The sequence below is a fragment of the Nelumbo lutea genome, chromosome 7, assembly GCF_056320005.1.
Source record: "Nelumbo lutea isolate HS-2025 chromosome 7, American lotus-T2T, whole genome shotgun sequence".
NCBI classification, from domain to species: Eukaryota; Viridiplantae; Streptophyta; class Magnoliopsida; order Proteales; family Nelumbonaceae; genus Nelumbo; species Nelumbo lutea.
Window position 1 is genome coordinate 61,660,109 of NC_142690.1, and position 22,476 is coordinate 61,682,584.

The window sequence follows — 22,476 nt, forward strand, 5'->3', positions numbered from 1 at the left end:
ATAAATATTTATTTTTCATTTATTATAATCAGGTCTGTCAGGTTAGACCCGATTGTCTCAAGAACCGGTAGGTTCGGTTCTGGGTCCAAAAATTATAGACCCTGTCGGATCTGAATCCTCAACATTTCATGTCCGACTGGTTCCGATTCTAGCTGGTTCTGACCAAGATCCGGCCCGTTGACAGCCCTAGATAAGATTTGAACCCATAGCCTTTTTTCTATGCATATTGTCTTGTTACCATTAATGGCAAGATTTGTGTTCATTTATATATGTATGCACCACATTATCACAATTTGGCATTTGATTTAACCACGGTTGAACCTCTGGCTTGTGAACCTCTCCCCTTTCCTGTTGTATCATCTGGTCTGGTTCTTTGAACATTGCTGTTTACAAATATACATTCTTATAGAGTATCCTCTAAACTATTTTTTGATTTTCCACTCACTAAACATTTAAATATTTCAACCTTTATTTCAGATGTGTTCACTTGTTCACTTTATATTACTAGCAAATGATGATGATGATATGTGTTCAAATTTTTCTACAATATTTTATTTGTTTATAAAAGTAATTTTTATTTGTCATACTTGTTTTTGTTTAATATGATGCATATATAATATCAAGGATGGACCCAAATGTCTTCTACAAAATTTATGTATTTTCTTTGTGTTTTTCTTTTTTCTTTTTATTACTTAATCAAGGTTGACACATTTAACCTAAAAAGTTTAACTGTTGGCTTTCCACCAAACATGAAAACAGTTATTTCTAGCTCAGTGTTAAATTTTATATTTCATTTCCATCACAAATAAAAATTAATTCTTGTTGGTTACACTTTTCTTTCTTTAATATGATTAATAAAAAATATTACAATGTGCCCAACTTTTTTTTATTTGTATTTTAACAATTTTATTATTTAACCATGACATAATGGGTTGACCCGTTTGACCTAAATGGTTGAATTTCTTAATTGCGACCTGGACAAAATAATAGTTTTGGTTTGGGTCGATTTAAAAAACATGGGTTCTATATTATTAAAAGTATTGGATATAAATTAAATTTATTCATGTGGCTGAGCCCATACAATTGGAATAAAGCTTAGATGATGATGATAATTATGATATAAATTGAATTTATTGCTAAATAATTAATTTAAATATAAAATTTAATGGGAGAGAATAGGAATTAATACCTTAAATATAAGATTTAATGAGAGGTTAAAGTATTGATACTTTAGATATGCAAATTTTGCATATTGACAAGAGACCTATAACATCATTACATCACATACTAGAGTTCGAAAACATTGAAATCATATACCTCTTTTTGTTAAGCCTATTGGTAACCTTGAAAATCATGAGATTTTAAACCTTGAATGAAAGGAAATTGAATGAGGCGACAATTAGTAACGATAGCCAACATCTATTTTTTTTTTTTTACCTCACAATTAGGGAAGGACAGATAGGCTATTATGACAATCTGCTACCAATCAGGTTTACCAGTCCATAATACTAACTTTATTATATTTTTGGATATTAAGTTTAAGTAGTTTTGATGGAATATACATCTAACTCAATAACGATAGCCAACATCTATTTTTATTATTGTTTCTCATGCATTAAATATGTTATCTTCTGGTAACATAAAAGGAGCAACAAATAGTCCTTCGGAGCCTCATAAGTGGGATGTGACTAACATCTAGTTATATTTCCTCGGTTCATCATGGGGACCTGAGAATGGCCATATCAGAGCTTCCTGAGCAAGGCTTTCAGATGTGGTTGAAGACTATTCAAATTGGTAGCCATCTGAACCACATAAGACAATTCACCATTGACAACCTCGAAAATTCGAGTTATCTCCTTCACCTGACCAAGAAAATAGTAAAAAATAGTTAAAATGATACAAATTTTGCATTTGCCTCAATGCAGAATTGAAAGATCAATCAGCGGCTTGCAATTACTTTCCAACGAATAAAAGACCCATGCTTCTTTCAATTACGTACTCCCTGTTGTTTTCTTGTGTATAATCAGACCTACCATTCAAGTTCAAGGTGTCCCACCCCTATACTTTCTCAGACCTAAGTTTGCTATTGTGTTATGGGATCTCTGCTATTACAATGGCTGCCATGGTTAGTAATAGTTTTAAACTCATCAAGCTTACTATCAACACAAATGAGGCTAACAAAGATCTAATGATGAAATCGACAATGCATGCTATGTTCTGACAATTTGAAGGAAATGGTCCATAATAAAAATGGTTATTGTTGTTGGTCTGAGGAGAAAAGAGAAAGAGAAACATCTTGCAGAGTGGGCAATAATTAGGACATAGTTCAAAGCAGGACATAATCTGAAGGTGAACAACATTGCATTGTTAATAAAATTGAGAAAATGTCAATTCAGAATCTTTAAAGCAGGAATGAAGGTAATAGGAAAAAGCAGTACTTTCTAGCCACTTTTATCTGGAGAAGTTAAATAGTAACAGAAAGAATCAAATTCCAGGTTCTATTAAAAGCATTACTACTACACAACCCACTTGCAAGAACCAATGACTTGATGAGTAGAACTTCTATTGGGACATCTCAGGGTCCACTACAATGAATTTTAAGGAAGAATTGTTCCATGATAAACTTGCAACAAACTTAATCTCAATTCTGCAACCAATATTTAAAATGATTTGGGGAAAGGAGTTCAAACTGGTAACAAGGTAAACAACTTCAAGGTTCCATGTATGGTGGCCCCATTCTGTTATGGTATTTTTAGTTCCCAGCCCCCCACACCCTCCACCATCCATGGGGTGCTTGCAGGTTAAAGCTTTGAGCAGGTCATCATCAAGAGCAACATAACATTTAATTATTGCTCTCAAAAGGAAGTAATTTGGAATTCAATGCAGTGTTATCAATTGGTGAAGTGATGATTAGCCATTTTGTCCTCTTTAGTCAGTGCAATGACTAGTTGGTGCCTTGGGCACTGATTACATGAAAAACGCTCTCATATGTCAATATAGATTAAATAAACCATACAAGAAAAGAATGATATTGTACATTTAGGTGGTTCTTGATACTGTAGGTTTTTTTTTTTTTAGGAATACACCACACCTACTGGATGGTCATTTGGGGTGTTCTGCTTTTTGAGATCATAAACAGATGGTTCTGATCCACAAAATATTGTGGAATTTTGTTTGCATGACTGGATTGGTTTCATCCATACCACGCATCTGGATACTGCAGAACCAGACACCCCCATAGTTTACAGTCTTTGTTTTAAAAACATAATAAAAATTAGGCTGGATCAGCTGGGATAGGAAATTTGCAGCCTTTGTTTTCCAAAGAGAGAGTTCAACCCTGACTATTTGATAGACCCTTTGTGGCAATTCTGTACCAGCAAACAACTTATTGTTCCCTATTTTATATACCATCACCCAATCATGTTTAATTACAAAATGTTTTCATAATAAAAAAAACTACAAAATGTTCAAAGCAAATGATGCACTCTGTCTGACCCTGTGGTTAACTAGGATGACTAATCATTAATCAACTAGTTGACCTAGCTAGGCTACCACATTGAGTATCAATTGACTAGTTAATGATGCACTCTGTCTGACCCTGCACTGACTAGCTGATCAACTAGTTGACACTTTGATAACACTGATGGAGGATTATATTTCTTACCCTCTTTTTGTCTCCAGAACTCTATAGTTCATTCTATCGTTGCTAAGGCTATCCTTACAGGGGTCCTGGGTGCGTTGGTCCACCCCCTTTCTGGTTGGATTGGATTCTTTGCAGCAACATGCTGGTTGTTTAATCTAATTTGTTGTCTTTATGGAATTCTTGTACATGAACTCTTCCTAGGTTCAGAAAGACCTTGTGTATTCATGGTTTCCTGCAGGTAAAACTAGCTTTTGTTGGCTGACATTCTTTATCTGAGTTTGCCTAGGTTGAGGATAGTTTGGCCTTAAAGGCTATGCACAAAACCAGTCTTATGCCCAGTTTAAGTTCTATGTAAGACTAGGTACTAGGGCCAGCCTGCATAAATTTATGTATGACTACATTAGCAGCACAAACTTAAGACCTAGCCTATAAACAGGCTACAAGCTTGGCAATTAGTCAGGCTTTATATGGGTTGGTCTACCTCATGCATAGGAGAAAGTTCATCTTTTTATTTTTTCTGTTTTCTTTACTTCTTTCTTTTAGTCTTTACATCATCTTCATTACTGGTTCTGCATCTTCATCTGCTTCATACTGCATGTACTTTTATCTCCCTGCATGGTGCCGCATGGGGGTAGCCCATTGCCATATGACCCTCCTTTTCCAACAAATTTTTTTTTTTTCCGATAATTTCCTTTTCCAACAAATAATCTGTGTTGTCTTTACTGTATTGTGGTATAAATTTAATTAAAAATTTTGTTTGTAGCATTCAGGTTTCTGTTTCCTTCTTCCTATCCACATTCCCCCTTTTTTATTTGTAGCATTCCAATCCTTTAATGACCATGTAACCCTGTTTTCAGGGATACGAGAGGGGTTATCTAACACCTTCCCTCTCGTACAAAATGAATCCCATGTGTAGATTTTTAGCTGGTAGTTTTTGGAGTCATTTTTCCCTGATTTCTTTTCCTCAATTTCTTTACCCCAACTTTAAACTGATGGGTGGATACTCCTAAACACTGGTTGCATGGCCCAAGCCGTGGTATCCCAGTAGTGAAACACGTTTGCATGGTTGATATCATTCAGAAGTGATGAAGCAGAATAAAAATATGGTAAACCACAAATATGTCATAGGATAGGAGTAAACCATTGCACTGATAGTGTTCACCTTCACATACAAGTTCAAAATCATTGAAGGTTGAAGTAGCAATAAATTACTCATTCCAGGAATTCCACCATGTACATCACATGTGACACCAAACTAGTGTATTAAAAAGCCAAAGTGCCTCATAACTAAAGGCTAAAAGCAAGCTAGAGAAGCTAAAAATTAACCATTGAGACTCAAATACAAACACAGTTAAGACCTAGAGACACTTCACCATGGTCTGATCCCCCCACCCCCAACACAAAGCGGAAATGATCAAAACACCCTTGTTCCCAAAATTAAAGAATGAAGGAAAGATATAAATAATAATCCATATTTACCTTTCCAAATGAACTTGTATAGCTGCTACTTAGGATCCCCATCAGATACCCTCTTGAAGTACATTTTTTAAAGCCTATTGACACATCAATTAACTCAAGATTTTCTCTCATGGGAAGAAAGAAAAGTAAAAAGATGCACATGCATACACATGCTAGTAGGATTTAAAAAGATAAATAGCAAAATAAACAATCAGAGAAAACAGGGGCTTACTGTATCCTATAGTTCAATCCAACTTACAGCAGCCAACAAGTTGTTCTAGAATATAATTTACCCACACTGAGGAAAATGATTAGCATTATATGTTCAGTGAAGTTCCTAGTAGATTGTTAAAAGAACCATTATAAAATCTTCCAATTATTGTATTCCACAATGGCTAATTTAAATACCTTCGAAGCATTGCCCACAAGTTCACTATGAAGGGTAACAACTTTCTTTCCAGCATCAAAAGTCCCTTTCTGCAAAATAACAATAACAATAAAAACAAACAGATAAATAAAAACAAAAAGATTCCTTTTAATCAGAGCTTTAGGCAAACAACATCTATTCCTAACAGATATGCTCATTGTTATCAATCCATAATGAGAGACAAGAATCTAGGTTAGTTTTGCAGAAATACCTGTGCATTATTGATTAATTAGAACTTAACAAAATAAATAAATTAAATTAAATGTATCATGTTTGAGGCAGAAGAAAGGACTGATAGAATAGCAATCAAGCTATTGGCTTGCTAAATATATCAATAAATTACTGGCAAAGGAATAAGGTTTGCATTGGCCTCTGTATTCTTGAAAAATTATTTCCTAAAATGAAGTTTTTTTCCACGTGCATCAAAAGGGTGAAACATATAACTTTGTGAACACTCTACTGGAAAACAATTATAAATAGCAGACATAGCATGCTACTTGGCACTTACTTTAGGAACATGAGAAACCACAAGTTTATAATTAGAGTTATTTTAATACCAAGGGTTGTGAGTGTTATAGATGTTCGCAACTCCGCATTGCAAAATGATAGAACTGTAGTACTTATTTTGTATTGAAACAACATAGGATTAAGGGATGTTTGGTTTTACTCTTTTCTGGTTTAAATGACATGACAGCCACAGGTCATGCTTTAGCATTGTTCTTATAGTTAACTCTAGTGAATGCCTAAAAGGAGTCTTATACTCCACTTGGTGTCTCTTATTTGAAGACTCAAGATTGTAATGAAATTTAGAAGAACTAACTGTTATACTGTTAACCAGCATGGGGTAATAAGCAGAACTGTCTTGAAGAAAACAGGACACAGCTAACTTCTTCATCCCATTTTGTGTATGTATAAAGGCATGACTCACGAGTGGCATCTTTAGGTAGGGCACATCTAATACTAATTTTCTGGGGAATATCAATGATCTCCTTTAAAATATTAATTAAAAAAATGAGTTTTATACAAGGATGCCCTTACTTTAAGTGTTGCATATGGTAAGGTGAAATTTGTATATTCAATGTTCCAATGATCAGTAGTTTTAAATTTTGCCATCATTTTCTCAATTATTTGGTCATCTTGATTGTAAGAGCAAGCGAGCAGAAGAGTTAGGTCCCCATGCCATTCCAAATTGGGGGAGAGGGTGGGGGTTCCCTTTCCTTGGTGATGGATTTTGTCTCGACATATATTACCAAGGTTTTCTTCACATGGAATGCATGACCTTACAACCGACAATTTGATCTGAAATGGAAGAGATAATGGACCAACCATGCCCCCTACGTCAATCTAAGAATGAATCAGCGAATTACCTACTCACTCATTATGGTTACTCCCTTCGGGTAAAGTAATGGATTGCCTCAAGAGATCTGGCTATTCTTATTGGTGCCTAACCCATTAAGGGTTTCAGCAAAGAGGGCATTGCCTTTGCAAATTAGCACCCTTGACAACTTGGAGTTGATAAACAGTGCAATAAGAGTATATGTGTTAACAAATCAAGTACTGAGCCGCCCAGAAGAAACTGGTGGAGGGCACGATGCATTTTTGGTATTGGCAGATTTCTCTGATTTTAACTTCACTTCTTTCTGTAAAAACTAAGATGATATTATATTTCCAACCTTCTGATAATGTTGATAATGTTGCAAAGAGAAGGCAATTGACGCAGCGTGGAAGCAATAAACCGGGCTGGCTATGCAAGCACCGGGCGAACCAAGTTTCTAGTGAAACAAGAAAGAGAGAAAATCTCTAGAGGAGAGAGAAAAGGTGGCGAAAATTGAATAGAAAATCTGAAGTGTCTATTAACTGAAAACAATAGCAGTATTTATAATACATCTGGAAATCATAGAATAACTAGGAAAGAAAAACTATAGTTGATCTAAACATCTCAATCTCATAGCTGGATCGAACTCTTCTTGATCTTGGTCTTGATAGGATCGAACTCTTCTGGCTGGATCTTCACCGTTGGATCTTCTTGGATCTAATCCATGAATCTTGGGAGTCTTGGATTATCTGGAAGTCTTGATTATCTAGAATTCTTGAATCCTTGATGGATCTTGAATTCTTGAATTCTTGCTTATCTTGAATTCTTGAATTATTGATTATCTTGATTTCTTGAATTCTTGATGGATTTTGAATTCTTGAATTCTTGATTATCTTGAATTCTTGAATTATCTCTAGCCCTTATCCTTATCCTATGAGCTGCCGCCCCTAAGGTGATGTGGGCCTTGGGATGGGCCTCCATCAGCAATACAGTAGGAAATCTTTGGTGAATGAAAACAACACACTACTTAAATTCATTAAAAGAATGGCCTTTAAATAGGCACATACATCAACAGATAGAAGCATAAAAATAGGAACTAGTAACCACTAAGCTAAAGATTTGGTAAAATCACAACCACTTAACAAACTTGCTGAAAACTAGTTCAGCAATGCTCCAACTAATAACAATCTTCCTAAAAACTAGGACAACTGACCAACAAATAACAAAATAAAGATTTTTTTCAACAAACCCTCCCTTAAACTGATGTCTACAGACATCCAGTTTAAAACATTCAGAATCCCCTCAAACTGAGTCTTCCAGACTGCAAACTCCGAGTAATTTCCTCAACTTCAGAAAAACAACTAATTTGAGGGGCTTAGTAAAAACATCAGCAACTTGGTCCTCACTTCTACAATAAACGAGATCAATGACTTCATCCTTTGTGAAATCACGCAAGAAGTGATACCGCACGTCTATGTGCTTGCATCTTCCATGAAGAACAGGATTTTTGGAGAGCTTAATTGCTGAATTATTGTCGCAGCAAATCTGGGTAGAACCTAGTTGCTCAAACTGCATCTCGAGAATTTTTCTCAACCAAAGTGCTTGACAAGCACAAGAAGCTGCTGCTACAAACTCGGCTTCTGTTGTTGACAAAATAACTAATGACTACTTCTTTGATGACCACGAAACAGCTGCAGAACCCAACATAAAAACATATCCAGATGTGGTTTTTTTGTCATCCAAATCTCCAGCACAATCACTGTCTGTAAATCCAATCAAGTATGATTGTTCACCCTTCTTGTAGAAAAGCCTGAGCTTAGTAGTACCACGCAAATACCGAAGAATCCTCTTTGCAGCTAGAAGATGAATTTCCTTTGGTTGCTCCATATACCTGCTAATAAGACTTACAGCATACATAAAATCAAGTCGTGTTGCTGTCAAGTACATTAAACTTCCAACCATTTGCTTGTAAAGAGTGTTGTCAACCCCTTTTCCTGCTGGATTTTTCACAAGCTTCAATCCTGTCTCAACTGGAGTAGTGGCTGAGTTGCAGTTCTTTGTAGTCTACACCAAACTCTTTCTTTCATTGCAGCAACAATTTCTATGGCTTCTAAAAATTTTGTTCAACCTGCAATCCCACGCTTTGATGGTCATTATGATCATTGGAGCTTGCTGATGGAGAATTTCTTGAGGTCCAAAGAATATTGGCAAGTCGTTGAAAGTGGCATAAAAGAGGCAGCAGCTGGAGTTGTTTTGACAGATGCACAAAAGATAGAACAGGAGGCACAAAAGCTGAAAGATTTGAAGGCAAAAAATTATTTCTTTCAAGCTATTGATCGTTCAATCTTGGAAACAATTCTTTGCAAGGGCACTTCCAAGCAAATATGAGACTCCATGAAGAAGAAGCATCAAGGGAACGCAAGGGCAAAGCGTGTGCAACTCCAAGCTCTTCGTAGAGAGTTTGAGGTTCTTCAAATGAAGTCAGGGGAGTCAGTTTCAGAGTACTTTTCGAGGACGATGGCAATTGCAAACAAGATGCGGATTCATGGAGAGAAGCTAGAGGATGTGACCATTGTTGAAAAGATCCTTCGTTCAATGACACCCAAGTTTAATTTTGTGTCTTGTTCTATTGAAGAATCTAAAGACATTGATATTGTTTCAATAGATGAATTGCAAAACTCTTTGCTGGTTCGTGAGCAGAAAATAACCCAACAAGGCAATAAAGAACAAGCACTGCAGGTAGCAACGAGCTCAAGAGGACATGGAAAGGGTGGATGGAAAGGCAAGAATACACACCAGAGACAAGGAGACAATAAAGATGCCGAATCTAATGGAAACTGGAAGGCTCGTGATGCTCAGAGTTCAACAGGATCTAAACCAAAGTCAGTTGACAAATCCAAGGTGGAATGTTATCGTTGTCACAGGTATGGTCACTATTGCTCAGAATGCCGTACAAATTTAAATAAACATCGAGGGGAAAGGTCTAACTTTGTAGAAAAGGAAAAAGAAGAAGAAGTTTCTCTCCTAATGGTGTGTCATACTATGGAGGAAACTCACCGAATTTATGGTACCTAGATACGGGCTGCAGCAACCATATGTGTGGAGACAAATCAATTTTCTCTGATTTGGATGAATCATTCCGAGATACTGTTAAATTTGGTGATAACTCTAGAGTATCTGTTTTGGGAAAAAGAAAGTGTTATAATTCAAACCAAAGGAAAGTCTCATTCTATTTCCAATGTGTTATTTGTTCCAAATCTAAAAACTAATCTGCTTAGTGTTGGCCAGCTTCAAGAAAAGGGATATGAGATTTCAATTAAGGATGGAGTTTGTCGAATCCAAGATGAAAAGTTGGGTTTAATTGCCCAAGTAAGGATGACAGCAAATCGAATGTTTCCTTTGTATCTCCATCACATTACCCACAAATGTCTCGCTGCAAAACTAAAAGACACAGCATGGCTATGGCATTTCCGCTATGGTCATCTCAGTTTTGGTGGTTTGAAGACCTTGCAGCAGAAAAACATGGTGCCAGGCCTTCCCGAATTTGAGTCTCCTTCAGAAATCTGCAAGGAATGTGTTGTTAGCAAACAACACAGAGATGTTTTTCCAAAAGGAAAATCTTGGAGGGCTAAGAAGGCGCTGGAACTAGTACATTCTGATTTGTGTGGGCCAATTATACCAACATCAAATGGAGGTAAACGATAAAATATCGTTTATTGATGACTTTAGCCGAAAAAACAGGGTGTATTTTTTGCAGGAAAAGTCGGAGGCTTTCGCAGCCTTTCAAAGGTTTAAAGCACTAGCTGAAAATGAAGTTGGCAATCCAATTAAGATTTTACGTACCGACCGAGGTGAAGAGTACAACTCACAAGAGTTTGCTGATTTTTGTGGCAAACATGGAATTAAAAGACAGCTGACCGCAGCTTATACACCTTAGCAAAACGGTGTAAGCAAGAGGAAAAATAGAACGATTCTTAATATGGTGCGAAGCCTTCAACAAAGAAGTGGTCTTCCTAAGAGTTTCTAGCTTGAAGCAGTCGGTTGGAGTGTTTATATTTTAGACAGAAGCCCCACACTAGCTGTTCAAAATATAACTCCTGAAGAAGCATGGAGTGGAAATAGACCAGTTGTAGATCATTTTCGTGTGTTCGGGTGTATAGCATACGCCCATGTTCCAGACCAAAGAAGAAGAAAGTTAGATGACAAAGGTGAAAAATGCATTTTTCTTGGTTTTAGTGATCATTCAAAGGCCTACAAATTGTATAATTTTATCACCAAGAAAATTGTTATTAGCCGTGACATCATTTTTTATGAAAAAAAGACACGGTTATGGAGCAACAATACAGGTGGACAGCAACTTCCAACAGATTTTGATGAGGGAGATGAAGACGAAACGCAGCAGCATCAACAACAAAATGCTCCAGCAGTTCCAACCCCTCATAATACTCAAAATGACATCCCTACAGCCTCTGAAACTTCACCACCAACAACAGAATCTGATGAACAACTTGATGCTGCAGTAGGTTCTCGTTCTCAGCATGTCAGAAGAAGACCAGCATGGATGTCAAACTATGAGGTACCCAACATAAATGATATTGATGATCCACTTACACATTTTGCCCTATTTTCAGATTGTGATCCTACAGCTTTTGAAGTTGTTGTCAAAGAAGAAAAATGGCAGAAAGCCATGGATGAAAAGATTGCAGCTATTGAAAGAAATAAAACCTGGGAATTTACAGACCTTCCAAAGGAACAAAAGACGATCGGTGTTAAGTGGGTTTACAAGACGAAGTTGAAGGAGAATGGCAAAGTTGACAAGTACAAGGCGTGTTTGGTGGTCGAAGGTTATAAGCAAGAGTTTGGTGTGGACTACAAAGAAGTATTTGCTCCTGTAGAAAGACATGACACAATCAGATTGATGATTGCATTGGCAACACAAAACTCATGGCCCATTTTCCAATTGGATGTGAAATCTGCATTTTTACATGGAGATTTAAAAGAAGAGGTATTTATTGATCAACCTCCTAGTTATGTGAAACTCGGCAGTGAGCATAAAGTTTACAAATTAAAGAAGGCTCTATACGGACTAAAACAAGCACCTAGAGCTTGGTATAGTCATATAGATTCTTATTTTTTAAATGAAGGTTTCAAAAAATGCCCATACGAGCATACGCTTTACACAAAAAGTGAAAATGGAGGAGAACTGCTTATTGTGTGCTTATATGTAGACGATTTGATATACTCTAGAAATGATAGAGCAATGTTTGAAAACTTTAAACAATCCATGATGCTTGAATTTGAAATGTCTGATCTTGGGATAATGCATTACTTTCTTGGCATAGAAGTAGTGCAATCTGATGCTGGAATTTTTGTGTCTCAAAAGAAATATGCCCAAGAAATTTTGGACAGGTTCGATATGAAGAACTGCAACTCAGCCGCTACTCCAGTTGAGACAGGATTGAAGCTTGTGAAAAATCCAACATCAGATTGCACTACTTCTATGCCAAGAAAGTAATGCATTATCCCAAGATCAGACATTTCAAACTCAAGCATCATGGATTGTTTAAAGTTTTCAAACATTGCTCTATCATTTCCAGAGTATATCAAATCGTCTACATATAAGCACACAATAAGCAGTTTTCCTCCATTTTCACTTTTTTGTGTAAAGCGTATGCTCGTATGGGCATTTTTTGAAACCTTCCTTTTTCACTTTTGTGGCTCTGATACCACTGTTGCAAAGAGAAGCAATACAGTACGAAATCTCTGGTGAATGAAAACAACACACTACTTAATTTCATTAAGCGAATGGCCTTTAAATAGGCACGTACATCAACAGATAGAAGCATAAGAATAGGAACCAGTAACCACTAAGCTAAAGATTTGGTAAAATCACAACCACTTAACAAACTTGCTGAAAACAAGTTCAGCAATGCTCCAACTAATAACAACCTTCCTAAAAACTAGGACAGTTGACCAACAAATAACAAAATAAAGATTTTTTTTCAACAGATATGTACCAATAAACATAGTTTTACTTCTGTATATAGGGCTCAACCTTACATTCTAGCGCACAGTGGACAATACATGCGTCAGATCGATTTCAGAAATCAGTATCAATCATACATGATTTTTTTAAAAGAAAACCCATTACATTACAGAGATGTTAGCATCGAAAGGTACATAACAGTATGTCAAAACAATAGAAAACAATACCTGAACTTCCACAAGACCAGTGCTTTGAGCAATTACGACTTCAATGGATCCGTCCGGTTTGGGCCGCCAGTAACCACTCTCTGCGTGCATTGGCTCTCCAGAGGCCAATTTCCATGTCTTTTGAGAATAAGATATAACAGGCTTCTCGAGTATCAAAAGAATTAAAACAGAAAAAGAAAAGCAAATTACTAAGATGAATGAAGCTTTTAACATCCCAAGTCACCAATTTCGAATTTCAAAACAACAAATACAGACAAGAAAAAGAAATAGAAATTTCGGCATACCAGTTACTTAAGAGGAAAGAAACATAGATCATGGTCTGGAATGAAGTAAAAAATGCGAGGCGAGGAGAGTAGTGTTTTGGTACCTTTCCAGAGTGAGAGAAACTGAGTTCTTCTCCATACTTGAAGGAGTTGATGGTGGGAAAACCACCCTCACCTTCGCCTCGCCATGTCCCCAACAAGTATGACAGTGGTGCAATTGCTGGATGCAGAGGAGGTGTTGTTATCTGCCCAGGAACAGCACCTGCCTCACCACCAGTACCATTCATCGCTTCCGCCTCTCTCTATCTCTCTCTCTCTCCCCCCCCACCCACCTGTGCCTGCTTGTTGCGGATGGTATGCCTAAGCCGCTGTGTGAGACTTCGTTTGTTGACTTCGGGATCATTGTTGATTTGATTTGTTGTTTTCTATTTCCCTTTTGGTCCCCGCCCCACCGTCACCATTTGGAATTTGGCGAACCATGCATTCAGATTCTAACCCTTTGCCCCATCTCAAATAGTCAAATTCTCACCATATCCATATCTTTCTTTCTTCTTCTTTTTTTTTTTTGCAATTTTAGTATTTTTTTAGTATGTTCTCTTTTTTCTGCATTTTCTGTATTATCTACAATTTCCTATTTTTTCTTTATTTTCTAATTTTTGTTACATTTTATCAATTTTCTACGAAATGATCTTATGAAACAGGCCAGTTTGGGATTTTAGAAATGTTTAAACTTGACAATTTTCTACAAAATGATCTTATGAAATAGGCCAGTGGGGGAAAAGTGTTAGAATCTGAAAGTCGAATGTGGGGGAATTAATGATAAGGTTACATGTCAGTAATAAAATAGATGTAACCTATACCAACCAATGATAAAGTTACATGTAGTAATAAAATACATGGACCCATACTTTTCGGAACCTTTTCATTGGTTTTGCAGCCCATTAAACAACCATTGCATTCAGTTAATCCGAATTCCTTGAAATAGGTCAAAAGGCCATTTGTATTGTGTTTAGAGTATCAAACAACCATCTATACATTCATCTTAACAACAATATAATTAGGGTAAGGTGTAAATACCAAGAAAGAATGTGAGACACGGGCGTTAAATGCTAACTAGTTCGGTTGGTAGTAAACAGATAGGTTCTACCCAAAACTGAATGGAATCGATCTCGAACTAGCCTTGAACTAACCCTACCTAATTTGTTATAGGGTAGGGTCTAGTTCCAAATTCTTGGAACCGACCCCCACCTAGGCTAGTTCCAAAGTCTAAGGGTTTACCTTACCCGAACCAACCCAATGAATTGGCCTTGGTGGAACTAGCCTTGGAATCAAATTTACCTTGAAATAAACCCTAAAATACTTTTGAAAATGTAAACTTAAGCACTCATGGTTACAAAGGCCATGGTCTCACTTAACCATTGAGTTAAACGATTTGATCATTTGTTTTCATTTTAATATTTGAATGTGTATAAAAAGTAATGTAAAAGTTAATATTTAAGTTTTGAACAATTATTATTATATCACAATAACCTACATATGAAATTACTCAATTTCATCAATAAAAACAATGTAAGTTTTAAACTATATATTATATTTATTGAAAGTCGAGATTTGGAAAGAACATGCTTCTTTTCTTAAGGGATATTGTAAAGAAAGAACAAGTTCCATGAATAGACCTTGGAACTGACCCCGAAACTTCCAATCCTAGAATTGGCCCCAGAACCGACCTTCATAGGGTAGGTTTCAGTTCCAAAAACTTGGAACTGACCCCTATAGTGTAGGTTCCAGGTTCTGCCATGGAACTGAACTAAACAAACCCATGCTCACCCCTAGTTGATAAGGCATCTAGCTGGTTGGTTGTAATGGAGACTTGGGATTGAATGCCACGTTCACTAGGGTTTGAGCTTAAGGCCCCAATTTGTCCAACCAAGGCCCAACCCAAACTAAAATTTGGCATACTCAGGTTGGACCCGGGTTTGGGATGGGTTCAAGTTGGTTAATTGGGTTTGATGGGTGTGCGTGTGTGTCTGATCAGGCTGGGATCAGCTTACCTAAAGGATAGACCCGAGTCTGACCTAAAAAAATAGAAAAGGCTGGTGTTTTGGGCCCAAGACTAAGGGTGGTCAAGCCAAATTCAGCATGTCTAAGCCAATTCAACTAAAATACTCCTATATTCAATTGGAGTTCGAGTTCAATTTGAACTCTATTTTCCGATTCAAGTTTCATTCAAATATATATCCAATAAGTTCAAGTTCAGCTTGAACTAAGGAAAAACTAATATATTTTTACATTTTATAAAATTAATTGCACTTACCCTAAGATTTGAATCCATTGGCATTGAATTCGAATCAAGCCTAATCAAATTCTATTAAAGCTTGATTCGATTGTACCCCTACCCAATACCAACTCTTGTAAAATTGTGAGCTAGGCTCGTCTAGGCTCAAGTCAGGCTCACCGAAGTTGCACTCTTAGCTACTCCTCCATTGTGTAGCCCCATGGTACCACCAAAAAAAATGAAGAAGAAGAAACTATACAATTAAGATATGTTTGGTTTGAAGGAAAAGGTAGGAAAATGAAGGGAAACTTAGGGAAACCTATGCAAGGTTTTGTAAATGTTTCCCTACATTTTCCTTCCTTTTCCTACTTTTTCCTTCAAACCAAACACTGCCTTAGTGATGATACAGGACCAAGGCCAAGATGGGTTGGTCTGGCCCCAACTTTAGGCCTACTATGCGTCTTTGCTCTATTTACACGTAGGGTACAAGTTGAGCTAGTTGGCCTAAGTTTAAGGTTAACTTAGGCCCAACCCTTAGACTTAGGCTTAAGGCCCAAATCCAATCTGTAGGCCAGCCTATACTGAAATTTGACATACTTGGATTGGGCTCAAGCTTTTGTTGATTAATCAGCTCACATTGAAAATTTACAAACGTATGTATATGTGCAAAAATATTTCATTTTTATTAATTTTATCAGGACCTATGGAATTGAATTAAATTGAAGCAAAAGGAGCTATATGGCATTCCCATTAATGTCAACTTTTACTTATCTTAAATTAATATAATCATTTAAATGGAATATAAATGGAATTGAATGAATATTAAATTATAATAAAATGAAAGCTTGAAATATATTTTCTCAATAATTTATTAACTATTTTATAATTTTAAAGTTTTATTTTATCAATTACATTAATAAAATTATTATAACAATTTTAAATCATAAGGTTATATTGTTACATAACTTTTACTGTATTAAGTAAATGGAATTTCAATTTTTATTAATAATTTATCATTTTATTACGAATTTTAAATTATTGTAATCATTTGAATAATTTTTTATATTTAAATAAATATTTTTAGTTGTTAACAAATTTCAATAATTTTATTATTTTTAAGTTTTGTTAAATCTATTTTATTTTAACAATAATATTATTATATTTACAATATATTGTCTTATGCTATTTATACTAATTAAATAATTTATTTATTTATACATAAATAATATATAACTAATATTATTTTATCTGGTTAATAATTATGATTTTAATTATAACTTCTTAATTATGAATCAAGCGTATTAATTCTAAAGTTTTACTTTACTTAATATTAATTAAGTAATTTTTTATCAAAATTAGATGTCAGAACCGGATAAACCAGGATCAAGCCCCGTTCTGAAATGGTGCTAAGTTCATTTGAACCGGACAGCTCATCCATGAACTGATTGGTCTAACAATAACCTCTTTCTGAACACCGGACGGTACAGAAGATTACAGAATAGATGTAAGAAGAAAAAGAAAATAATAATAATAAAAAAAAAAAAACGAAGTGATCAAATTCAGGCTATTCAGCCATTGGAGCCAGTTTGGGAAGCAGGCCACGTTTGGCTTCCAGAGTTCCAGGGTTGGTATATGGTGGTAGCTTGTGATTTATCATTATCACTCATCAGCTCAGCGTACAAAATAACTCCGAAGTCTGAACGCTCATTAGTCGCATTACTCGGACTCTTCCTCTCCACTCACTCTCACACTCTCACACGCCAAAAACCAACAACAGAAATCAAGTACGTACTGTGAAAAGTAACATCTCACATCTCTCTTCTTGTGTTGTGGAGCAAATTTCAAAGCTCGGACTTAAAAGAATGGTTTCACTTTCACAGTTTCTCACAATGAAGACAAATAAATGCACTGTGTAATTGAAATGAAAGAACAAACCGGGTGAATTGGGTGGTGATATTATGATCCAATCAATTCCAACCGACTGCAGCTTTGGTTATATTTATATATATATTAGATCGTTGAGCTCAAGATAGAGGAAAACACTGACAAAACTTGTATACACAGAAACAAATATGAGGAAAGCTCATCGTGAAGGGAATGTGCTTGGTTGCTTAGCTTGTACCAGCATCTGAACAACTTCCCTCATGGTGGGTCTCTCCACACTGTGCTCTTGGACACAGAGCATACCCACGAAGAACACCTGCATCGCCTCATTCAATGGAACATTGGTTAAACGTTCATCCAGGATTTTCATCACCCCTTCTTTGTTCCAGTTGGTGTTCATCTTAGTCCATTGAACAATGTCTAATCCCTCCTCTCCAAAATCACCAACAGGCCTTCGACCTGTTATCAGTTCCAACAGTACCACTCCAAAGCTGTAAACGTCACTCTTCTCGTCCACTCTCAATGTGTACGCATACTCTGTCACACAGCAGAAGCAAACAAAATTAGGCAATGCAGGGGTGCGTCTTTTAATCTTAAAACACAATAGCGTAATCTTTAACTTGTATGTCTCCTACTGGCTCTCAAGTGTAGATCTCTCTGAACTTAACCCTTCAAGTGAAGTTCAGAAGGGTCAAGTATGTCTTTTCATCCATACCCACCATTAAATTTCAATTTCAATCACAGAGAAGAGTAAAATTGATCTGCCTAGGAAAGTAACAAACCTGAGAATAAAAAGAAAAGGAACTTGTGCTTTGTGTACGTACTGTTTACTCTAATAGTAAATATGTATTTTCTTTCTAGGGTTCAGGAAAAATAAAGCTTGGATCCCGATCAGGATCATGTTTTAGTGTATCTTGGACTCTTTTTTTTTTCCTCCTTTTTCTTTTCCATTGGGATAACTGATAAAATTGTGGGTTTCAGTCAAAAAGGTGTTTGCGATTGGTCTGAATGTGCATGGTTCATAGATTCCAAGGCAAACAAAAGCACAACCCTTTATTGTGGTGGAGTCTGGGGGAGGAAGAAAAGTAAAAGGATTCTCCTTTGTGTTGGTGCTCTTGCTCTCTCTTATTGGACTCCACATGACCATTATTTACCACTCTGGTAATTGTTCAGCAAAAGGAATCTCTTGTTTCTGGATTTCTTAGCTTTTTTGTTATCCAAAAGCAGATGAACAAAGTCCAGGATCATCCAACCCCTGACTCAGTGAGCCATAAATTGATAGTGCCTAGTTTCAACTGACCATAAACTGCAAGAGCATCAACAAACAGTGGCTTACAGCCATTGCCTCAATTGAACGGAACGGAGTATATATATGGTCTGCATCAAATTATAGGCCAATGATGACACCACCACCACATAATCCTTCTAGTACATAAGAGCCCGGAAACCAAGACATTGCATGGCTTGCTGTGACTTAGATGAATGATATCAGGGTCCCTCCTGGCCAATGAAGGCTCAGATCCCACTGTCCTATGGAAGACACAGACCTGGGGCTATTGCATCAATTTCATGCCCTCTACATTTACTTTACTTTATAGCAAACTTAATTATTTTTCTGCTCAGATAATGTTCCAAGTGCATGAATGTCATCAGGGTCGGGTCACTGAGTTAACTGGCACAAGCTTAGCTACATCTTAGGTTTAACATTTCCCTAACATTCTTCAATTAGATCTGAAATGCATTTGCTTCATGAGTAGAGAATTAGAAACATACCTGGAGCAATGTAACCATAGGAACCAGCAATGGCAGACATGCACTCTGAAGTCCCAGTATCTTGTAAGAACTTGGCCAAGCCAAAATCTGCTACATGGGCTTCAAAGTCAGAGTCCAGCAAGATGTTATTTGACTTCACATCCCTATGGACAATTAGTGGAGAACAATCGTGATGCAAGTAACACAGGCCTTTGGCAGCTTCAATGGCTATTTTGAGCCTAGTATCCCATTCCAGATATCCCCCTCTCTTCCCATGGAGAACTTCACCCAGGCTCCCATTGGGCATGTATTCATAAACAAGCAAATTGGTTTCCTTATTCGAACAAAATGCTAACAACCGCACGATATTCCGATGCCGGATCCTGCCCAGTGTCTGTATCTCAGCAGAGAATCCATTATCATGGGAAGAACCTTTGCTTATTCCCAGAAGTCTCTTAACTGCAACTTCTTCTCCATTTGGCATTGTTCCCTTATAAACAATCCCAGCTCCACCTCTTCCTATGATGTTGTTTTCCTTCAAGCACTCCAGAATATCTTCACTGCCAAATTCTAGCTTCTGGAATGCTGTCAGCCTCCATGTCTTTGAACTCCTCCTCCTTACAGAACGTGTCTTGATGACTGCCAGAATTACAAAAACCACTGAACAAACCAAGAGGCACAATGCAAAGAGGAGCTTAAACCTGCTGGTGACTGGAGGCCTAGCACTTTGTCCATCATCAAACTGCAAGGGTGCCGTAGCTGAATAGTTGCATGGGTTCAAATAGGACCCACAGAGTCGAGGATTACCCACAAATGAAGTGGAGTTAAAATATGCAAATTGGCCGCTCTCGGGTATCCGACCAGAGAAATCATTGTGTGAGAAATCTGCTGAGGTTAGGCTCTTAATGGCTCCAATTTCCTTTGGAAGGCTTTGGTTTAAGTGGTTCCAGGAAATGTTAAGGTAATTCAGTATGTGAATTTGAGAGATTTGAACTGGGATAGGACCAGAGAGTTGGTTCTGGCTCAAGTCTAAATAAGTCAGTAGCAGGCAATTACCTATATCTGGAGGGATTCTACCAGTCAGGTTGTTTCTGCTCATGTCTAACTTGAGCAAATTTTTTAATCGGCCCAATTCAGATGGAATCTCCCCTGTGAATTGGTTTCCACCGAGTAAAAGCGCCTGCAAGCTTGAGAAATTTCCGATAGAAGATGGAATAGACCCAGATAGGCGATTGTTTGAGAGATTCAACTGGCCTAGTTTCGAAGGTACCTTGTTTGGCTCTTCCGCAAACCACCCAGTAAGGTAATTGTTCTGGAGTTCCATTAGTGACAGCTCCGGCAAGTAAAGAAACCCATAAGGAATCGAACCACTCAAGTAGTTCTGCCCAAGCCGAACTCTCAACAGTGTCACACAGTCTCCAAGATCATCGGGAAGTGGCCCAAACAGAAAATTGTTGAGCAAAATCAAGATTCTGAGCTTCCTTCCCAGGCAGAGAGATCTAGGGACCAAACCAGTAAGCTTATTAGTAGAGAGATCGAGTTCTGTCAGTTTACCATTCTGTCCAAGCTTTGGGGGAATGGTCCCTGTGAAGTTATTCTGCCAAAGCTTCAACACTTCTAATTTTGGTAGCTCTGCAATGAAACGTGGAATCTCCCCGTGCAGCTTGTTGATAAATAAATGCAAGAGGGAAAGCTCCCGGAGTTCTGAGAACTCAACCGGAATCTCTCCCGCGAGACCATTGTTTGAAAGATCAAGAGATTTCAGGCTACTCAAGTTGCCAAACTGGTGTGGAATAGAACCGCTTAGCTGATTGGTCTGTAAGAACAGAGTGTCCAACTTGTTTAGATTACCCAATGCTGGCGGAATTGGGCCTTCCAATCCGCAACTTGAAAGGTCGAGATGAACCAGATTGACCAGCTTACCGAACTCCGGCGGGATACCACCATCGAATTCGTTGAAGTAACCCAAATACAGCTGCTTCAGGTTAGTAAGATTGCCAAGCTCACCCGGTATAAGACCTCCCAAATCGTTTCCAGCAAGGGAGAGATAGTTCAGCTCCTCCATGGCTCCATAACTGGGTGGTATCTTCCCTGAGATATAATTCCCACCAAGATCCAAATGCTTCAGTTTCGGAAGCTCCGTCACCCCAAGAGGAAGAGACCCGAAGAAGTTATTGTTGTAAACGTCCAACACTTCCAGCTCCCTTAAACTTGAGAAATTCCAGCTCAAGCTCCCATTGAACTGGTTGTTGGATATGTTGAGGAATCGAAGACTGGTTAGCTTATGAAGTTCAGGCGGAAATAAGCCGGAGAAACTATTTCCAGCGATGGAAAGGTTCAGAAGACTTTGGAGTTCGCCGATTGCAGGGGATATAACGCCGGAGATGTTAAAATTGGATATATCAAGCGATACTACTGAACTTCCCATGTCATCACATTGGATGCCAGTCCATGAACAGAGGGACATAAAGTTGGATTCATTCCAAGTATCAAGACAAGTGGTGGGAACGTAGAAAGCCTGTTTAAGGGAAAGAAAGATTGAAGCTTGCATCTGAAGAGATGATGAATTGTGTAAAGAAATTGAATAAGAAGGAGAAGAAGAAACGAGAAACAGAAGTAAAAAAGAAAGGAAGACACGTCTCATAGCAGAAACAGCCATTGAAAGCTTTGTGGAATGGAGGTGGATTCCTTCTACAGAACCCATTCCTTTTTTTTTTTTTCTATCAGGATTGAAGAAAAGCAGTGGGCATTTCAAACTTGGAAGGTTTCTTTCCTTACAGAGAGAGGGGGGGGGGGGGGAAGAGAAAGAGAGAAGAGAGATAGAAGAAGCCTTGGATGCTGTTAAGACAGAGTTGTGGGTTTGAATTGCTTTGCTTTTCTTTTGGTATATTTAGCGTTCATCTTTACTTTGTATAGAAAAGTTAAAGGGCTCGGTTTATATAAAGTTGTGCTCGATCCCAGCAACAGCAGGGGGACTGTCTGATCGAAGAAAATTTAGAATACCGTTATTTTTATTGTTTTATTGAGAGAGAGAGAGAGAGAGAGACTTCGGCTTTCTATCAATTCAATGCAATGTTGTAGTTGAAAGCTCACTCGACGATAGCCTTACCACAGCCACCCTAAAGGGGTATTGAGTAGAAATAGCAAATTTGAGCATCGGCATTAATAGCTGAAATGTGAAATTTGATGTTTCAGTAGAAATAGTAATATGTCTTTTTTTTTTTTTGTTTAACGTTTCCTAGAGCA

At 37.4% G+C, this 22,476-nt stretch overlaps 2 protein-coding genes across 3 annotated transcripts; both read right to left on the bottom strand.

Moving 5' to 3' along the window:
* Positions 1-1,491: 1,491 nt before the first annotated feature.
* Positions 1,492-13,838, bottom strand: LOC148846675 (nitrobindin heme-binding domain protein). 2 transcript variants are annotated; one of them, XM_088954838.1, is made up of 5 exons: positions 13,424-13,838; positions 13,057-13,197; positions 5,510-5,578; positions 5,123-5,196; positions 1,492-1,862 (listed from the first exon to the last, which is right to left on the bottom strand). In XM_088954838.1, the coding sequence occupies exons 1-4, from the start codon at positions 13,604-13,606 to the stop codon at positions 5,164-5,166; spliced, it is 426 nt and encodes a 141-aa protein (XP_088810964.1). In that variant the 5' UTR covers positions 13,607-13,838; the 3' UTR covers positions 1,492-1,862; positions 5,123-5,163. The 2 variants fall into 2 exon arrangements, with proteins under 2 accessions (XP_088810964.1, XP_088810962.1); XM_088954836.1 differs by lacking the exon at positions 5,123-5,196.
* Positions 13,839-17,510: 3,672 nt separating this feature from the next.
* On the bottom strand, positions 17,511-22,140 carry BAM3 (Leucine-rich receptor-like protein kinase family protein). Its single transcript, XM_088952847.1, has 2 exons — positions 19,252-22,140; positions 17,511-18,015 (listed from the first exon to the last, which is right to left on the bottom strand). The coding sequence occupies exons 1-2, from the start codon at positions 21,932-21,934 to the stop codon at positions 17,678-17,680; spliced, it is 3,021 nt and encodes a 1,006-aa protein (XP_088808973.1). The 5' UTR covers positions 21,935-22,140; the 3' UTR covers positions 17,511-17,677.
* Positions 22,141-22,476: the final 336 nt, after the last annotated feature.

Bases quoted from the DNA above. Each gene is read 5' to 3' on its own strand.
- LOC148846675 (XM_088954836.1), bottom strand. From the start codon at position 13,606: ATGAATGGTACTGGTGGTGAGGCAGGTGCTGTTCCTGGGCAGATAACA. The intron at 13,198-13,423 runs GTACCAAAACAC...ATACTCGAGAAG, and splicing joins GTTTCTCTCACTCTGGAAAG to CCTGTTATATCTTATTCTCA. The intron at 5,579-13,056 runs GTATTGTTTTCT...GTTATTTTGCAG, and splicing joins CTGGTCTTGTGGAAGTTCAG to AAAGGGACTTTTGATGCTGG.
- BAM3 (XM_088952847.1), bottom strand. From the start codon at position 21,934: ATGGGTTCTGTAGAAGGAATCCACCTCCATTCCACAAAGCTTTCAATG. The intron at 18,016-19,251 runs GTATGTTTCTAA...GCTGTGTGACAG, and splicing joins CTATGGTTACATTGCTCCAG to AGTATGCGTACACATTGAGA.